The 17,182-nt window shown below is 37.5% G+C and overlaps 1 protein-coding gene across 2 annotated transcripts in view; it reads left to right on the forward strand.

Moving 5' to 3' along the window:
- Cul1 (cullin 1) overlaps nt 1-17,182 on the forward strand; it is a 74,385-nt gene that overhangs the window by 46,770 nt on the left and 10,433 nt on the right. For both annotated transcript variants that reach the window (XM_029534548.1, XM_021190391.2), the window contains exons 5-11: nt 3,471-3,521; nt 4,206-4,296; nt 4,962-5,125; nt 10,072-10,234; nt 10,852-10,982; nt 16,501-16,608; nt 16,686-16,792. In XM_029534548.1, coding sequence (XP_029390408.1) covers nt 3,471-3,521; nt 4,206-4,296; nt 4,962-5,125; nt 10,072-10,234; nt 10,852-10,982; nt 16,501-16,608; nt 16,686-16,792 — 815 coding nt within the window. The remainder of the gene's footprint in view (nt 1-3,470; nt 3,522-4,205; nt 4,297-4,961; nt 5,126-10,071; nt 10,235-10,851; nt 10,983-16,500; nt 16,609-16,685; nt 16,793-17,182) is intronic.

Below are 17,182 nucleotides of genomic sequence, written 5' to 3' on the forward strand. Positions count from 1 at the left end.
ACTTTTTTGGTCTGAGAGTTCTGTATTTGAGAGAGGACCTTGAATTAATTTTTTTCTTAGTCCTCAAGGTTTTTGTTTTAGGCTTTCTGTTTTCTCAAAAGTATGACTTCTAAATGTGTATTATCAGTGTCACCTAGGAACATGATAGAGACCACCTTCTAGACTTGGAGACTTTAGAGATGAACCAATGGTGGGGGCAGGTAGCTCAGTTAACACAGTGCTTATCTAGTGTCTATGAAGTCCTGGGTTCAGTCTTCTGTTTTGTTTATGTAAAGTATGGTGGTGCACATACCTGGAATCCCAGCACTTGGCATGTAGAGGCAAGGGAATCATAAGTCTGAGTCATTCTTAGCCAACCTGGGCTAAATGAGCCCTGTATAAATAAATAAATACTCCACAGAGTTGGGGTATTAGCTCAGTCAATAAAGTATTTGCTTTGTAAACAAGAACCTAAGCCCCCCCCCCCGACCTGTGTAAAAAAGCATGATATTGATGTTTGTAATCACAGTGCTGGGAAGGCAGACACAAGCAGATACCTGGAGCTCATTGGCCAGACAGCATATCATTCTGACAAGTACAGGCCAATAGGTAGATGGTTCCTGACAGCAAAGGTTGTCCCCTGGGTTCTACATGCACACACACACACATACATTCATGCTCACACACATTAAATAAATGAGCAAACAAAAACACTTCTCCAGGTAAGGAGAGTCAGTTCTAGAGAAGTTGAAGGAGGATTAACTGAAAATATTAGTCTGCTCATGGATATGTGTCAGATTAAAATCTTTTGGGGTCAGTTTTATTAAAATGTCAGTTTCTAATGTTGTGTCATAATAGCAATATTTTGTTGTTTTGCTTTTACAAAATTAGAGAAAAACTAGCCCAGGTTCAAGACTTTTAGCACTTACAGAGCTCAGTTTCTGTACCCGGTTGTACTGTATAGTACTGTAGTTATATAGGTTTCTATTTTGGCTTTTGTTTGTTTAAAACAAGGTAGCTTCTGACCTGGACTTCACTTTGTAGACCAGCCTCATACCTGTCTCTGACTCCCAAGTGCTAGGATTCCTGGCGTGTACCATCATGCCCAGTTAATTACATGTTTTTTAACAGGTTTTTTTTGAAGTTTTTGTATTTTTCTTTTCTTTAAACTGACAATTATATGTTTATTCCATTGAACATGTTTTGAATTCTGACCATCATAGAATGGTTGATGTGCTTCCCTTGTGTCAGAATTTACAGAGTGGCACTCAGTGTGGTGGATTTCCTTTTTGAAACTGCTTGACCTGATGTTCCATGTGTGATCTCTACAGTGGCATCACAGCTCCTAAAGACCATTCCTGCTTTTTCACTTTCCATGTTCTTGGTTCAACAGTTAAACAAGTTTAGTAAAAAGTATCAAGATACTTTGTTTCTTAAGATTGAGCAAGACTTGAGGCACAGGTCTTTAATCCCTGCAGAGGCAGGGATGTATCTAGTTCAAGGCCAGCCTATATTATATAATGACACTGTCTCAAATACATAGGTAATTAGTAGATAAGAGCCAGCCACTTTCATTACTTTTAAAAGTACTTTTTACTTTCAAACCCCACACTTTCTGTTATCAAATAGTGTAGCCACTGTTTGGAAATGCAGCCATAAATTCTAGCAGAGAAAACCCTATTCAAGTCATTTGCTAGTTTGTGTGGAAGCTCAGTGGAACAGTTATAACCTGTGGTTTTTGTTAATAGCCCAGTCTCCAGCAAATGATACTGTTTTGTCATGTAGTTCAAGGTCAAGACAAATGATAAGGCCTTTACTTTTTTTTTTTTTTTTTTTAAAATCTTTTCTAAATCGTTTTTCGCCTTTTTAATTAGAGAAAGTTGTTGGTTTGCTTCCAAGTCACCCAGAGTTAGCTGATTTCATTGTATGTTGAAGTGCTAAGGGCAAAACTTGTTTCTGTTACCCTATTGTGAGATTTCTTTACTTTGCCCTCTATAGCTTCTGTCTTCATTTGCTTGTTGGTTTTATTCCTTTGAAGTAACAAATCATCCAGAGTCAGCCTAGGTCTATCTAAAGGTGGGGTTGCTAATTTAGAAAGTAGGTACAACAAAATAATTTTTTAAAGTAGGGATTCTGTTAGAAACTGATACTATCTATAGCCTGGTATTTTCACTGCTGCCTTACTCCTGTTTTGAGGGCTGAAGAGTCAGGGAGGAAAAACGTTGCTTTTCTCCTAGACATTGAGGTTGAGTCGTCAGTGCCTTTGCAATACCACAAAGCAAGAGTCTTAATAGTGCTGGGCCTAGCACTTGCATGCCTTTAACCCCAGCTCTTGGGTGCAGAGGCAGGTAGATCTCAGTGAGGCTATCCAGGACTATAGAGGGAAAAACAGACCAAAAAAAAAAAAAAAGCCTTAAAAAAATTGATTTTTATGGTGTTTATTTTATTGGAGACACTACTTGGAAAACACTTTCCATAGACTGAATTTGCATATTTTTTACAAGCTTAATTTTATCTCTAGTTCAGTTGGAAAGGAAGTAAAATAAGACTAAGACATTTATGTTTTAATTTCTTGACAGTTTATGTGTTAAAGTGCCCTACATTTCAATTGTGTTTTATTTAACTTTCTAATACCTCTCCCAACAGACTTTTAAAAATCATGTATAAGTTCTAATTTTTTTCTTTCAGAGATCATTTTTACCGTAATTAATCAGTATAACACTTGAAGGAAGTTTAGGAATGGAAAATAGAGCATGATATTTATACATTCAAGTAAAAATGCATCTATCAGGAGCTGGGGAAGATAGCTTAGTAAGAATGCTTGAGTTCAGATAACTAGCACCTACATAAAAGCCATGAGCTTGAGCTTACTGCTGCTGGTCTCTCAGTGAGAGAGTTTGTCTCAGGGGAATAGGGTGGAGAGTGATAGACACGGGAAGTTCTCCCCTGGTCTCCAGCCACCTGTTTGTGCATCTTCACATGCTCATGTGAGCATGTACCATATACACACAAATGTACGTTTCACACATAGTCACCTGAAGACACAAAGGACGGTGGGAGGTCTTAATTTATGTACAAGAAACTGCATTTAAAATGCACAATCAAGATCGGAAGATTTTTATAATTTCTAAAATGTATCTTGATGTGTTAGGAAACTGAGAGTGACTAGAATTAATTCTATCAGGTGTTTCTGGTCAAAACTGATTGGATCCGGGGAATTCATTTATAGATTGAATCTATGCTGGTTTTTAAGCTGATACAAATGTCATCCTCCTTAACTTAGAATTTTCTTTCTGAACTTTGTTGTTAAAATGTGAGAAGGTAAACATCTATACAAAGTGACTAACTTAAGAGAACAGCTCTGATTTCATTGTGATATTATGTTTTTACTAAGTTGTTATCTAAAGATTTTGGTAAAATTAAGAATTCAGGTTATTGTCTGTGACAAGTTTCAAGAATATTCAATACATCTTTTCCCCTTTTTCATCCAGCTTGCATTGGTGACATGGAGAGATTGTTTGTTCAGGCCATTGAATAAACAGGTATCTACTATTGGATATGTGTGTGTTACCTTTTTTTTTTTTTTAATTTATTTATTATTATATGTAAGTACAATGTAGCTGTTTTCAGACACACCAGAAGAGGGTGTCAGATCTCATTATGGATGGTTGTGAGCCACCATGTGGTTGCTGGGATTTGAACTCCGGACCTTCGGAAGAGCAGTCGGGTGCTGTTACCCACTGAGCCATCTCACCAGCTTTCCATTTTGATGTTGTCTGCTCAAGCCTTTTGACTATCTCAAGAGTATCTGTTGGGCTAGGGATACGGCTTAGTCTGTAAAGTGCTTGCTGTGCAAGCATGAGGTATACACATGGGGTATATCCCCAGTGCCTATTAGAAGAAAGCATGTATAGTGATGCCCACTAGTGATCCCAGCACTGGAAAGGTAGGGTCAGGTAGCTCCTTAGTGCTTCCTGGCCAGGGCCAAGCTTGCCACCTGAATGAGCTCCATGCCAGTGAGAGACTGACTGTCTTAAAGACACAGTGAATTCCTCCTGGCAGACAGTTCTTGAAATTGTCCTTGGTCTATGTATACACATGCATGTACCCATCACCCTAAAATATGTTACCTTGTATTATTTAGTGCCTTTAAATGTTTAAAGGATATATAAGATACATTGTGAGCTATAATATGTCTGCCTTATACCTTTTGTCTGTTCTTAAAGGTAACAAATGCTGTTTTAAAGTTGATTGAAAAGGAAAGAAATGGAGAAACCATCAATACAAGACTGATTAGTGGAGTTGTACAATCTTATGGTAAATAACTTGCCTTTATTCAATAGTTTTTGTATCACATGACAGTTATGGTAGTGCTCTAATATTCATTTTAAAATATTTATTAAAGAGTCTCGGGAGTGTTAATTCATCTTTTAAGGTACTTTTAAATAGTAATTTTACAAATCATAAAAGATATTTAATCTTTGTACTTTAAGGAAATTTTGTGAAAAAAATTTAATTGTGTTTCCTTTGATGTTTTCATGAGGAATTACTTATATATAATTGTTTTGTGAGCTAAATAATAACCAGAAAATTATATCAGCTTGAAAAATTTGAGATTGAGACACTGATTAAATGATACATTATTGAAGCTTAGGTGGGTTGGCATTTCTGTGAAAGTTTACAATGCAATATTTATATCACTTTTGGAAATGTAAACTTTCTCTAACTAAACTTGTAATTTTGCAGTATCCCTGGCACAGGTAAGGAATATTTGCTGCTATACATCTTGGAGTTTATTCTTTTTGTTTTTTCATTTATTGACACAAGCATACTTCAGTACTAGCAAATAATAGTTACCTTACAACCCACCATTTCACATTGATCTTTTAAGTGTAACTTAAACTGACTGCTACACCAAAGTATTGTCTGTAAAATATAACAAGAAATACGGTAATTGAAATATAGTTCATATTTATTTCTAGTGGAATTGGGGCTGAATGAAGATGATGCATTTGCAAAGGGCCCTACGTTAACAGTGTATAAAGAATCCTTTGAATCTCAATTTTTGGCTGACACAGAGAGATTTTATACCAGAGAAAGTACTGAATTCTTACAGCAGAACCCAGTTACTGAATATATGAAAAAGGTAAGCTTAAACATAGTATGTATAGTAGATATAAGTTAAATAGTCGTCACTCTTCTAGAGAGTTGTTGGCATTTCAGTGTTCCTCACCAGTCAGGCTTGACACTGCTGTCACACCATGTCAGCAGGCCTAGTTCATAGAACTCTCCAAGGGACTTTTATAAATTAAGAATCATGAGTGAGTGTTCCCCTGCACATCCAAGGAGATGCCTTGATAGCTGCATGCCTTCCAGGTTTTTGCATTGTCTTCCCTTGAAGTGTGGCCCTCAGGATTTTATGTCAGTAAGAAAATAAGCAAATAGTCCTAGATTTGCTAATTTTTTTGCTTTTGCTGTTTTTCTCCTAAAGTATTCCCTAAGAGTCATAGTTTAACCCTTCAAGTTTATATTAGGAGGAAGGATGTAAACCTGACTTAGGAGAAGATCCAAGATGGAGGCAAGTATTCTAACTTGCTGTTTATTACATGATGCTTGCATGGACTTCTAATAGGATTTTCCTTTGCTCTGTTTCTTAGAAATTCAGGTATTCTGGATATTGGGTCTGAGGAATGACTATGTCAGGAGTTGACAAGCTTTCTGCTGTATAGTACTGGCCAGTAAATAATCTTCAGTCTTCTCATCTAATCTAAGATTTCTTCTGTCGTTGTTCACCTCTAATGTTAAGAAACAAAAGCAGTCATGGAGATATAGAAATAAGCAAGAAACAGGTGCAGCAAGATTTTGCCAGCAGACTGTGTATATATAGTTTGGTGACCCTTTCACCTGCATGCACTAAGTATGTATGTATGTATGTATGTATGTATGTATGTATGTATGTATGTATCTATCTATCTATCTATCTATCTATCTATCTATCTATCTATCTATCTATCTGTCTATTGGGTTTTCAAGCTTGTTTGTTTGTTTGTTTGTTTGTTTTTCGAGACAGGGTTTCTCTATAGCCCTGGCTGTCCTGGAACTTACTTTGTAGACCAGGCTGGCCTCGAACTCAGAAATCCGCCTGCCTCTGCCTCCCAAGTGCTGGGATTAAAGGCGCGCACTACCACATCCCGACTTGTATTACATTTTTAAGAGTTGCTCATACCAAGTCTAATACCTACTTTGCCCTCTCTTAGGCAGGAAATGGACTGCCAAGTCATTTCTGTGTTTAAAGAAAGAAAATATAAGCTCAACTACTCTGCTTCTGACATATAGAGAAAGCCATGCCCAGCTTGTGGTGTTCACAGTGCATTTTCATATGGTGCACTGATACGATGAATATTAGGGCCTTCTAAGTTTGAAATTGAAAGCCAGTTACACATTTCTGATATCTCAAAATTCAACAGAAGTAGAACTAGTCGGTTGTATATGCGGGATAGTGGTAGTTCTTTATAGTAGATCTTTGTATCTGTTTTGTATGTGACTGATACCTAACCAGTTCCTTAAGGGTATTTGAGACATAATCTGTTTTGAATCCTGCTATTGCTCATTATTTAATTTTGTAGTATGACTGTAGTCTTTATAAACATGTCTCTTACTGAACTCTGTTTTAAACCATTTTTTTGCACTTATTTATTTTTGTATGTGTACATATATGTGTGTCTTTGTGTGTACATGTACAGTGTATGTGTGCCATGTTAGCATATGTATATGTATATGTATATGTTCTTTTGCCATATAGGCACCAGGAATTGAGTTTAGATCATCAGGGTTAGCAGTAAGTATCCTTAACACTACTGAGCCATTTTGCCAGCCCAGTAGAGATTTTTTTCTTAAATTATATCTTTAAAGTGGAATCTTCCCCAACATTGCACACCACTATGGTGCCAGCCTGCCCTTTGTAGATGACATTATGATTTGTTCTGATGTCTGCTGCCCATGGAGAGGAGGAGGGAGGAGGAGGAGGAGGAGGAGGAGGAGAATCATCTCAGCATATGGAGAACAACTTTTAGGACAGAGCTGCACGCATACTCTAAACACAGAAATCTGATTTTTAAAGTTTTGCAACTTCGAAAATAACAGTGTCTGGTGGGTCGGTGTTTGCAATCTAACCTCTCCTCAGCCTCCAGGAAGCTTTTTAAAAGCATTGAAAGTTTGGTCCTGACCAACTTAGAAGTCTTATCAAACATGACTTCTCATCTTATTGAGGAAATCCATAATTCAGGCTCTAAAAACCAAACAATATAGAGATAATCTTATATCGCTGTATCTTGAACTGGGCCACCAGTTTTCAAGGTTAAAGAGTGACCTTAACCGTTCTGTTCCTTAGTTTCCTTACCTGTGAAAGGAGAATAATAATATTGGGCAATAGTGAGAATTTAGTGAGCTTTACTTTTAAAAAACTATATAAGCATTGAATGTCTATATTAAAGGCTCTATAGAAAAGTGTAGCAAAGCAAACATAATGGAGGGCTTTGACCTTACATGTGCATACCTCATAGTCTCCAGCCTGTGCCTGGGCAGAGGTATAGGACCACCAGAAAAAAGTTGACAATTTCAGTAACTTGAGGAGAAATTACATTTATATTAAAACAATCAAGTAGAATTCAACATCTCAGGAATGATTTTGAGGTAAAGATTAGCTTTCAGGAAATATTGTGCTTTCAGTGGCCAATTTGGGCTAGATATTACAGTCCCTAGAGGTCTCTGTTGAGTTTGCTGTCCTCAGGTAGGTGTATTTTAGTCTAAACAGTTGATAATGGTTGGTCCATACAAAAATGCCTTTGGGGGGCTGGTGAGATGGCTCAGTGGGTAAGAGCACCCGACTGCTCTTCCGAAGGTCCTGAGTTCAAATCCCAGCAACCACATGGTGGCTCACAACCATCCATAACAAGATCTGATGCCCTCTTCTGGAGCATCTGAAGATAGCTACAGGGTACTTACATATAATTAATAAGTAAATAAGTAAATAAGTAAATAAAACATAAAAAATGCCTTTGATGGCTGAATACCTACAAACACTTTATTAACAGTCATATCAACACTTTAAAAATCAATTTCATGTGATTGAGACTAATCTGACTTAAAAACAACAAAAATGACCACGTTTGAATATTTTAAATTCCTAATCTTTTTATTATTTAAAAATAAAATATGAGCTCAAAAGATTGCTCAGCAGTTAAAAGAGTGGGTGTTACTCTTGCAGAGGACCTGGGTTTGATTTCCACATGTTGGATCACAGTCATCTGTAATCACAGTTCTGAAAGATCCACAATCCTCCTCTGGTCTCTATACATACTATACATGCAGTCAAAACATTTACATAAAAAAAGAGAGAAAGAAAATGCCTTATTTCATTAATTTTTACCAACCTTTCAGTTCTGTTTTTTATTCCTCTTTGTTTTTGTTGATAATTTTTTCTAATGGAGTTAATCAGGGTCACTTTCAAGAACCTTAGGGTACTTAGTCATTTAAATATGGTCCTGGTGTTCCATGGTCTACATGAGACAGCAATGGTAAAGATACCTGCTGTCACAAATTAGTTCCCAGTTAGGGACCTGCTGCTGCTTTTCTGCCACTTGGCCCCTGCAGAAAGCTCTGTAAACTCACTATAGTTGGCATGGAGAATTCACAAGGACATCAAAGCCTACCCTCTCTTCTGAGAAGGAGTAAGTTTTGTTTTCCTGACCAGGATATGTGTTCTTCCCAAGAACAGGTTGACTTAAAATAAGAAGAATGATAGTTCTGCTTTTACTTACCAGACCAGAATGTTGCTGTGGGTTTTTTGGGGGCATGGGAGCTTGTTTTGCTTTGTTTTGTTTAAACTTACACATTAATGATTTGGTATATTTTAGTGGATAATATTTTGTTTATCAAGTGTACTATGAATTACTTTGATATTTGAGCTTCTTACTAGAAATTTATTAACTTCTAACATTTTGTGTCTCTTTATGACTTATCTGTTCCTCATTCTAGCTTTTTTGTATATACTTACTGCTTTGTTAGAGGTCATTCTGTGTTTAGGATATGGACTTGGTGATTAATACACAGTTTACTGTTTAAGCTTACTTTACATGTTAAGCTTTCTGCTATGAGTGTATGCTATGGCTCTAGCTGCTTTCCTGTGATTGAATAACCACTCATGATCATATTTAATGGTCCAAGCTTTGCCTAGTCAGTTTTCTGGGTATTGAATGTTTATTCAATTCTAATAGTAATTCTCCAAATTTATCTACATTACTACTCTAAATCTGAAAAGGCTGTGTGGAGAGTAACATACAACTTTTATCTTCTCTAATTCAGATCATCTGAATAATTCAAGACTTACTGCAATTTCTTCCTTATTCTGATGTCTTCAGTGACTCTGTACCCCCACATGTTTCTGGTGACAGATTCTAAAATATACTGTCTTTCATGAGTTTCTGTTGTGTTAAATTGTCTGTTAGCTTCTCTTTCTTGGAAAGAAATTCAAGAAGTTGAGACTGCGGTGTCCAAGTGGGCTTTAGAAATGTGTGTTTAGTGGTTGGCAAGGGAAGGCTGCTGTGTTCACCCATCCTTCCTTTTTTCTTTTTTTCCTTATTGCTGATTATAATTTCTGAGTGCTCATTTCTAGGATCATATTGGTATGACCCTTGACTTCAAACAGCTTTCAGAGCAAAGTAGAGCTTCTTAATCCAGTGATCGCATGCTGAAGAAGACCTGTAGGTTTTTCCCACAGGGGTGGAAAATAATTGCCTTCAAGATGTGAAATACCATTTACTCAAAGAAAGATGATAGGAAGATATTTGAATTGTTAATTATGATAATGTTCTTAAGGCACTTAAAGGACTAGAACCTGTATTTCAGAAAGAGTAGAACAGACTAGTGACTTTATAATATGGTTGGCAGTCACCCTACAGTCTAAAGTCCTATTTCTCTTTTCTTAATCATGCTTTACTGGAATATTTTTTAATTTAATTTGTTGTTCACATACTAGTTCTTTAAAAGTGAAGCAAGCCATTCATCGGTTTGCTTTGGTTGAATTCTCTACAGGCTGAAGCTCGTTTGCTTGAGGAACAGCGGAGAGTTCAGGTTTACCTCCATGAGAGCACACAAGATGAACTAGCACGGAAATGTGAGCAGGTCCTCATTGAAAAACACTTGGAAATTTTTCACACAGAGTTTCAGAATTTATTGGATGCTGACAAGAATGAAGGTGAATATAATTTGTTCCATACACTTATGTTGGTATTACCAATGGTGGACAGACTTTTTTGTTTTATGTTTGAGTATTCCTCCTTCTATCCTTTTAAAAGATGAAAAGATGTTTTTGTTTTGTTTTTAGTTCCCTTATTAGCTCCTCTGTGCTAGTGGGAGCTGTTAGTGATTCAGTCACATTGTTTTGGGATTTAGGACTTTCCATCTTTAACTACCATAAATTTAACACATATGAAATGAATAATTTGAGGATTCCTTTTGTGACTTATAGTTGAAAGAGGTATCTATATTAAGTTTTTTTTTTTTTTTTTTTTTTTTTTTTTTTTTTTTTTTTTTAGGCAAATATTTTAGTACCTTTTGGGGGCATAAATAGCTTATCAAAATTTTAGAAAGCATTCAGAGTTTTTTCTCAATGGTACATTAGCAGATTCTCGTGGTAAAGGAGAAATAAAACTTTAATAACCTGACCCCGTTGTTGATTTTAACAAAGAACACCAGATCTAGAAGACGGTTTCCTATTTCACAGTGTTTTTCACTTGATATAAGTACTTACTGAACAGAATAAGTATGCACAGTTGGTTTCCATGCATAAAATTGGCTCCTTTTTTCTTTCAGATTTGGGCCGTATGTATAATCTTGTATCTAGAATTCAGGATGGCCTAGGAGAATTGAAAAAACTACTAGAGACACATATTCATAATCAGGGTCTTGCAGCAATTGAGAAGTGTGGAGAAGCTGCTCTAAATGTAAGTAGGACCTGACTGAAAAGCAATTGAGCCCATTATTTTCACATGCCAACTGCAGGTGTGTGTGGTGAATCTTTTACAGTTTTACCGATAGCGAGAACCTGTTTTGACTTTTGAAAGTAGACTGTTCACAGAATCCTTAAATTAGCATTGCCCCCTTCCAGCCCCCTTTAAGATGGAGTTTCATTATGTAGCCCATGCTTGAGTTTACAGAGATCCATCTACACATCTTTGCTTCTGCCTCCTTAAAGATTTGCACCACCACACCCAGCTCTCTCCAGCATCTTTTTAAGTACTGATAGTCTCCTTTTTAATTTTTGTCTTCTTTTAGTGTTTCTGTCTGAATACATGCATGTCTGAGGAGGACAGAATAGAGAGGGTCTCAGAGCTCCTGGAACTGGAGTTATGAATGGTTGTGAGCCATTGTTTAGGTGCTGGGGACTGAAAACCCTGATACTCTGGAAGAGCATCCAGTGATCTTAACTGCTGAGTGATCTCTCTAGCCTCTCTCTTTTGTCGTCATCTTCCTCCCCCCTCTCCCCCCCCCCCCCTCCCTCTCTCTTACCTCCCTCCCTCCCTCTCTCTTACCTCCCCCCGTGTTAAAAAATGTCTTTGTGTTAATGGGTGTGGTGCCCACAGAAGCCAGAAGATTTGTTGAGAGTCACCCAATTAGGGTGCTGAGAACTAAACTCTGGTCTTCTGCAAGAACAATACATGTTCTTAACTGATGAGCCACTGCTTATCCTAAATTTTTGAATGATAGGTCTATAACCTTAGGAGAACAAGAATAGTTTAGATTTTTCTTGTGGAACAAAACTACACACAAGCACAGAAAAACATACAATAATCTTTTAAATCTAGCATGACAAAACTCATTTTATATCCATGACAAAACTCATTTTATATCCATGATATTCATTTTTTTTTCCAACAAAAGAAAGAGTTTAATCATTCTGTAAGGGAACTCATTATAGAAGCAATTCATTCCCAAATTAGTTTTTATGCCACATCAAACTAAATTCTTATGTAAACTGTGTTGTACAGTGACAAGTACTAAAGTGACCCCCCTGTTGGTTCAAGGCTAGTTAGAATCTTATCACTGACCTTGTCTCTCACTGTCCATCCTTTGTCAAATGGGCCATGAATTTAAGGCCATCCTGGACTACCTAGTGCATTCTGGACCTAGTGAGTTCTAGGTTAGAGAGTAAGACCCTATCCTAAAAACCAAACTACAAACCTACATCTTAGGCCAACCAAATGTTTGGAGCAAAAAGGAACAGAGATTGCAATAATGAGAATAGATAGTGCCTTAAATTACTGGTGTTTGTCTCTGCCTTTCACACTTCATGCTACATGCAATCTTATTTCTGCTAATTGACAGAGAAGAAAAGGTCTATTAAAAATGTAAATCTGTACTATGTAGTGTGTGGGACCTTATGTTTATTTCCCTTTTCTTCCCCCAGTTAATATCAAAGTTAGTTTTATAGCTAGGCGTGGTAGCACTCACCTTTATATCTAGCACCCAAGAGGCTAAGACAGGTGGATCTCTGTGAATTTGAGGCCAGCCTGGTCTACATAGTGAGTCACAAGAAAGCCAGGTTTGTGTAGACCCTATTTGTACCAATGAATGAATGAATGAATGAATGAATGAATTTTATATTCCTGAACACACATGGGATGGCTTGCAGGCTGATAGAGAAAGGAATTTCAGGATTAAACATTTAGTGGGTATGCTACAAACAGTTGTCTCTTTTTCTGCAGTTGATGGTTTGGGGTCAGGGTGAGTGTTTCTGACTTTATGTTGAGGTAGATGATTTATATGGACACAAAATTACTCAAAAGGCCAGGTACTTAAGGATAACAGTCACACTTTTGTCCCTAGATGATTGTATGATGTGTTTTCTTCTTCCTGGGAGCAAACTTTAATTTCTTTCCCCTAATTTCCAAAAGGCAAATTATCCAGAGGTAAGTTCAGTGTTCAGGAAGAACCTCTGTATCCTGTAGTAGCTGTGTTGTTTATGGCTAACTGCTTCATTACAGAGTTTTTAACAAGTTAACAGTTACACAAGCTTAACAATTGGCTCTCAGTGCCCCTGGCCCAATGAAAAAAGCATATTGAAACTTTGCTCTTCAAGGTGGCTCCAGGCTTAGATTGAAAGTGCTATTTAGATCTATTAGTGGCCCAGTTTGCACACATGAAGAGTGAGATGTTTCTTTAAAAGCCTAAAGAATCCCAGTTTATCTCTTTTGACAATATTCTTGAAAAGTACTGGGTCAGAATTTGGGATCACAGCTGATCCTCAGAAATGGTGTCTAAGTTATACTATACCGCTCTTCTCATCTCAGCCTCCCACGTCATCCTACTATATGGGTAGTGTACATCCTCACTGCCTGAGTCGGGCCTTTCTGAAGACCAGTGTTGGTCTTCTTGTGTGTGTGCATTGGAACTGGGGGTATGTACATATGTGTGTACCAGTGCATGTAGAGACATAATTCAATGTTGAATGCTGTCTTCAGTTACTTTCCACCTAGGCAAAGAGAGATCTCACATAGCCCTTCAGTGACTGTGAATAAACACAATCTAAAAAAATAAGTCAGGATTTAAGGAGAAACTAGAAAGATGGAGATAGCTGAGCAGATGTTGTGAGAACTTGGAAACATGTTAATTATGTCAACTCTACTTGAGGGACACAAGAAAAGCTGCTAAGCATATTATTAATAACCATGTAATTGACAAGACTAGATTTTTATTCAAAACATTGCTACAGTATAGAAAGTGAAACTAATGAGAGGCTGTAAGCGCTTTGTTAAAACAAGATGAAATGATAGTGATGGGGGAGGGGAGTTGATCACTTTTTGGCTTAGGAAATGGAACCCCATGACTTATGAAGGCCAGGCTGTGCAAGCTTGTTGGGACTTTTGTCTAAATTGTTAAAAGTGTCAGTCATGGATGATATAACAGCTTTTAGAATCACGGACATTGAATGAGAGAGATCCCTTGGGAACTGAGAGGAGCTGTGTTTCTTATGCAAAAAACCAAAACCTCTCATGTGTTGTTATGGGGTGGACCAGATTTATCACTATTATGTTCATTTTGTTTTAAACCTCAACTTTTTTTTCTCAAAACCAGGCATGGTGGCGCATATTTGTAACTCTACCATTCAGGTGGCAGAGTCAGGAAGATCAGATGTAAGGCCACCCTTGACTGTATAGTACATAGGAGACTAGCCTGGGCTATGAGACCCTGCCTCAAAACAAACAAAGAAAAATATGAGTTTGACCGGGAGGACCCATAATGGAAAGAAGAAACTGAACCCAAAATTGCTCTCCATCCTGGTGTGGTGGCACTCCTCCATACTTACGCATGTCATACATGCACACTGTGATAATGAACTTTCTAAATCTACTTTTCCTGGGCTTGATATCTGGTACATTGTTCTTGTCACCAATACTCTGCTGGGTCTTCTCTATTATGAGGAATCTAGAATCAATCTGAAGGCTACTTTATTCTTTGCAAAGCTTTGCATCTCCACGTGGGAATTTTTTCTAGGCATTTACTGAGAAATTTGATTCCAAATCCTGAATCTGAGGGAAAATTTAAATAGATGAAAAAGCCAGAGAAACAGTTACAATTCTTCTAGCACATAACAGTAAATGTAGAGTCAATACTGATACCCAAGACTCAACCTGTACATCACTACAAAGAGCAAGAGAACAGGTGTGGCGGGGGCAAGGCTAAGGTCAGTACTTTAGGAGCCACAGTGAGAGGTGGGAACACATTGTAAGGGATCTTTCCTCTCAATAAGTGGGAGTTTATTGCCTCTCTACTGCTAAGCTTGAGTCACTGTAAAGTAAAAAAAAGTACCGGAATGTGTGTGTATGTGTGTGTGTGTGTATGTATATATATGTATGTATATATATGAATATATACCTTGTATGAATCCTATGAGTCATAGTCCCCAAAATAACAGACTTTATAAGCAATGTGAGTCTTTAAAGTTGACATGCAGTTGGTTCTTTGCAAGGATGTTATATCCTTATGGGAGCTGGGTGGTCCTGTGGTTACTGCATTTTCCTGTGGTTGGATGCTCACTGGAGGCTAGGGCCCTTTGTAAACCCAATGACCATGGAAATCATAAGGGAAGAGAATATGAATGTTGTGTGGCAATTTGATGTGAGATCAGAAATCAGTTTAAAACCTGAGTTTGCCAAAGTAATATGGGCTTTAATGACAAACCAAAATTAAGTCAAGCAAAGGGAAAAAATGCATTGCTTTAAAAAGAAGCCCATATGAAGCAAGGTGCATGCTTGACTTGTAGGTGATCTCGGATGCTTTCTTTAGAGTGGTGCCATCTCTGCAACATACAGGAGTAGTTGTCAGGAGACAGGGACCAGATTATCTGATTGTATCAGGTAAAGACCATCTTTCCATTTCAGTGAAATTGTATCATCATACTATATACTTTTTCATAATAATTTTGCATCTATTATATTTTTAAACAAGGCATCCCTGAGTGTATAGAAAATGATTGTATCATAAGATTCGGGTTTTATTCATTATTAATTAAAAACATTTTACCTAAAATACAAAGTAATTAGTATTTAGGGATTTCTGTTTTCTCATTCCTGAGTTGTGCAAGACAGTGTGTCAGGAACTGGGGTCTGGAACTAGTGGTGGCAGCAGGGGAAGCAACAAGGTCACAAGTTTATGGTAAGCTTGGGCTATATTGATAAAGGCTGTTTCAAAAATATCAGCAGTGAAATTGTACATCAGGAATTTAGAGGCAGTGCCAGAATATTTCCTTTCTGTGCACCCGAAGCTCCTGGTTTAGGAAGGGCTAGTCAAGAGCCTTCCTGCCTCTCTGTGTCCATTGGCTGGGTCTTTCCATTCTGAAAGCTGAAGAGAACATGCCAGAATCAGGAGCCATCTACCCGAGTCCTTACCTGACTCAGCTGCCACTTACTTTAGTAAGAAGTGTAACTAAGTTTAATTATATAAAACGGACATTAAAAATGATACCTGCCACACATTATGGGTCCTTGGCTGGCAAATAGTGACCGCTACTTGACCATTGATATTGATTCCTCCCCCATCCATTTCCTGTATCTTCTACTAGTACTGTCCCCTTTAGCATCTTCCACTATTTTATTTTGTCTGAAGAGTCCCTGTTGCCCACACCCCGAGTCCCCAGTGCTTGTCCCTGACCTACCTTGGCCACACAGTTTCCATTGTGTGTCCCCGTCTGTATTCAGACCTGTCGTTTGAAAAGAAAAAAAAAAAAAAAATTCATGATATTTTCAAGTTTTTTTTTTTTTAAGGAATTTAATTTTTAATTTGAAGAATTATTTTGTTTTACAAGGAAACACAATGTCCTGTGTGTTTTAGTGATGGAACCAAAAGTATTTCTGATCATATTAACTTCTTTGAAGATGTAGTTAAAATTTGTAGAACGTTTTACAGCTGCATGAAATGTGTGTTTTTAATTCTTGTTTGTTTTTGGCTTTCCCTCTACCTAAGGACCCCAAGATGTATGTGCAGACAGTGTTGGATGTTCATAAAAAATACAATGCCCTGGTGATGTCAGCGTTCAACAACGATGCTGGCTTCGTCGCTGCTCTTGATAAGGTAAGTGTGTCACTGAGATGCCTGTTGAGTGTGTATGTACAGGACACCTTTTCTTTAACTGTCTTTTATATACACAGGCTTGTGGTCGCTTCATAAACAACAATGCGGTTACCAAAATGGCCCAGTCATCCAGTAAATCCCCTGAGCTGCTTGCTCGGTACTGTGACTCCTTGTTGAAGAAAAGGTACTGACTTGGTATTATATTTTGCTGGTACCCCTATTTAAACTTGGATTTAATACAAGGGATCAGTATTTACATTACATTTACTTGTATTGCACTACATTGTTGAAACCTGCAGCATCAACTCCCACTGGCTTTCTGAACAGTCGTAGAAGACTGAATACTAATATGGATTATGTGTTGGTCTACATTTGACAGATCTGTTGTGTAGCTCAGGCTAGCCTCAAAACTCCCACAGTCCTACCCACAGCCTTCCACATACTGGTTATATAGAGCACACCACCAAATTCAGCCATGTGACTATTTTAAAGTTTTGTTCTTATTTGGTCATTTGTTGGTGCTATATACTTCATTTTCCAGTCACCATCTACTCACCTGACATTTTCCTCATCT

This window comes from Mus pahari, chromosome 2 (genome assembly GCF_900095145.1).
Source record: "Mus pahari chromosome 2, PAHARI_EIJ_v1.1, whole genome shotgun sequence".
Taxonomy (NCBI): Eukaryota; Metazoa; Chordata; class Mammalia; order Rodentia; family Muridae; genus Mus; species Mus pahari.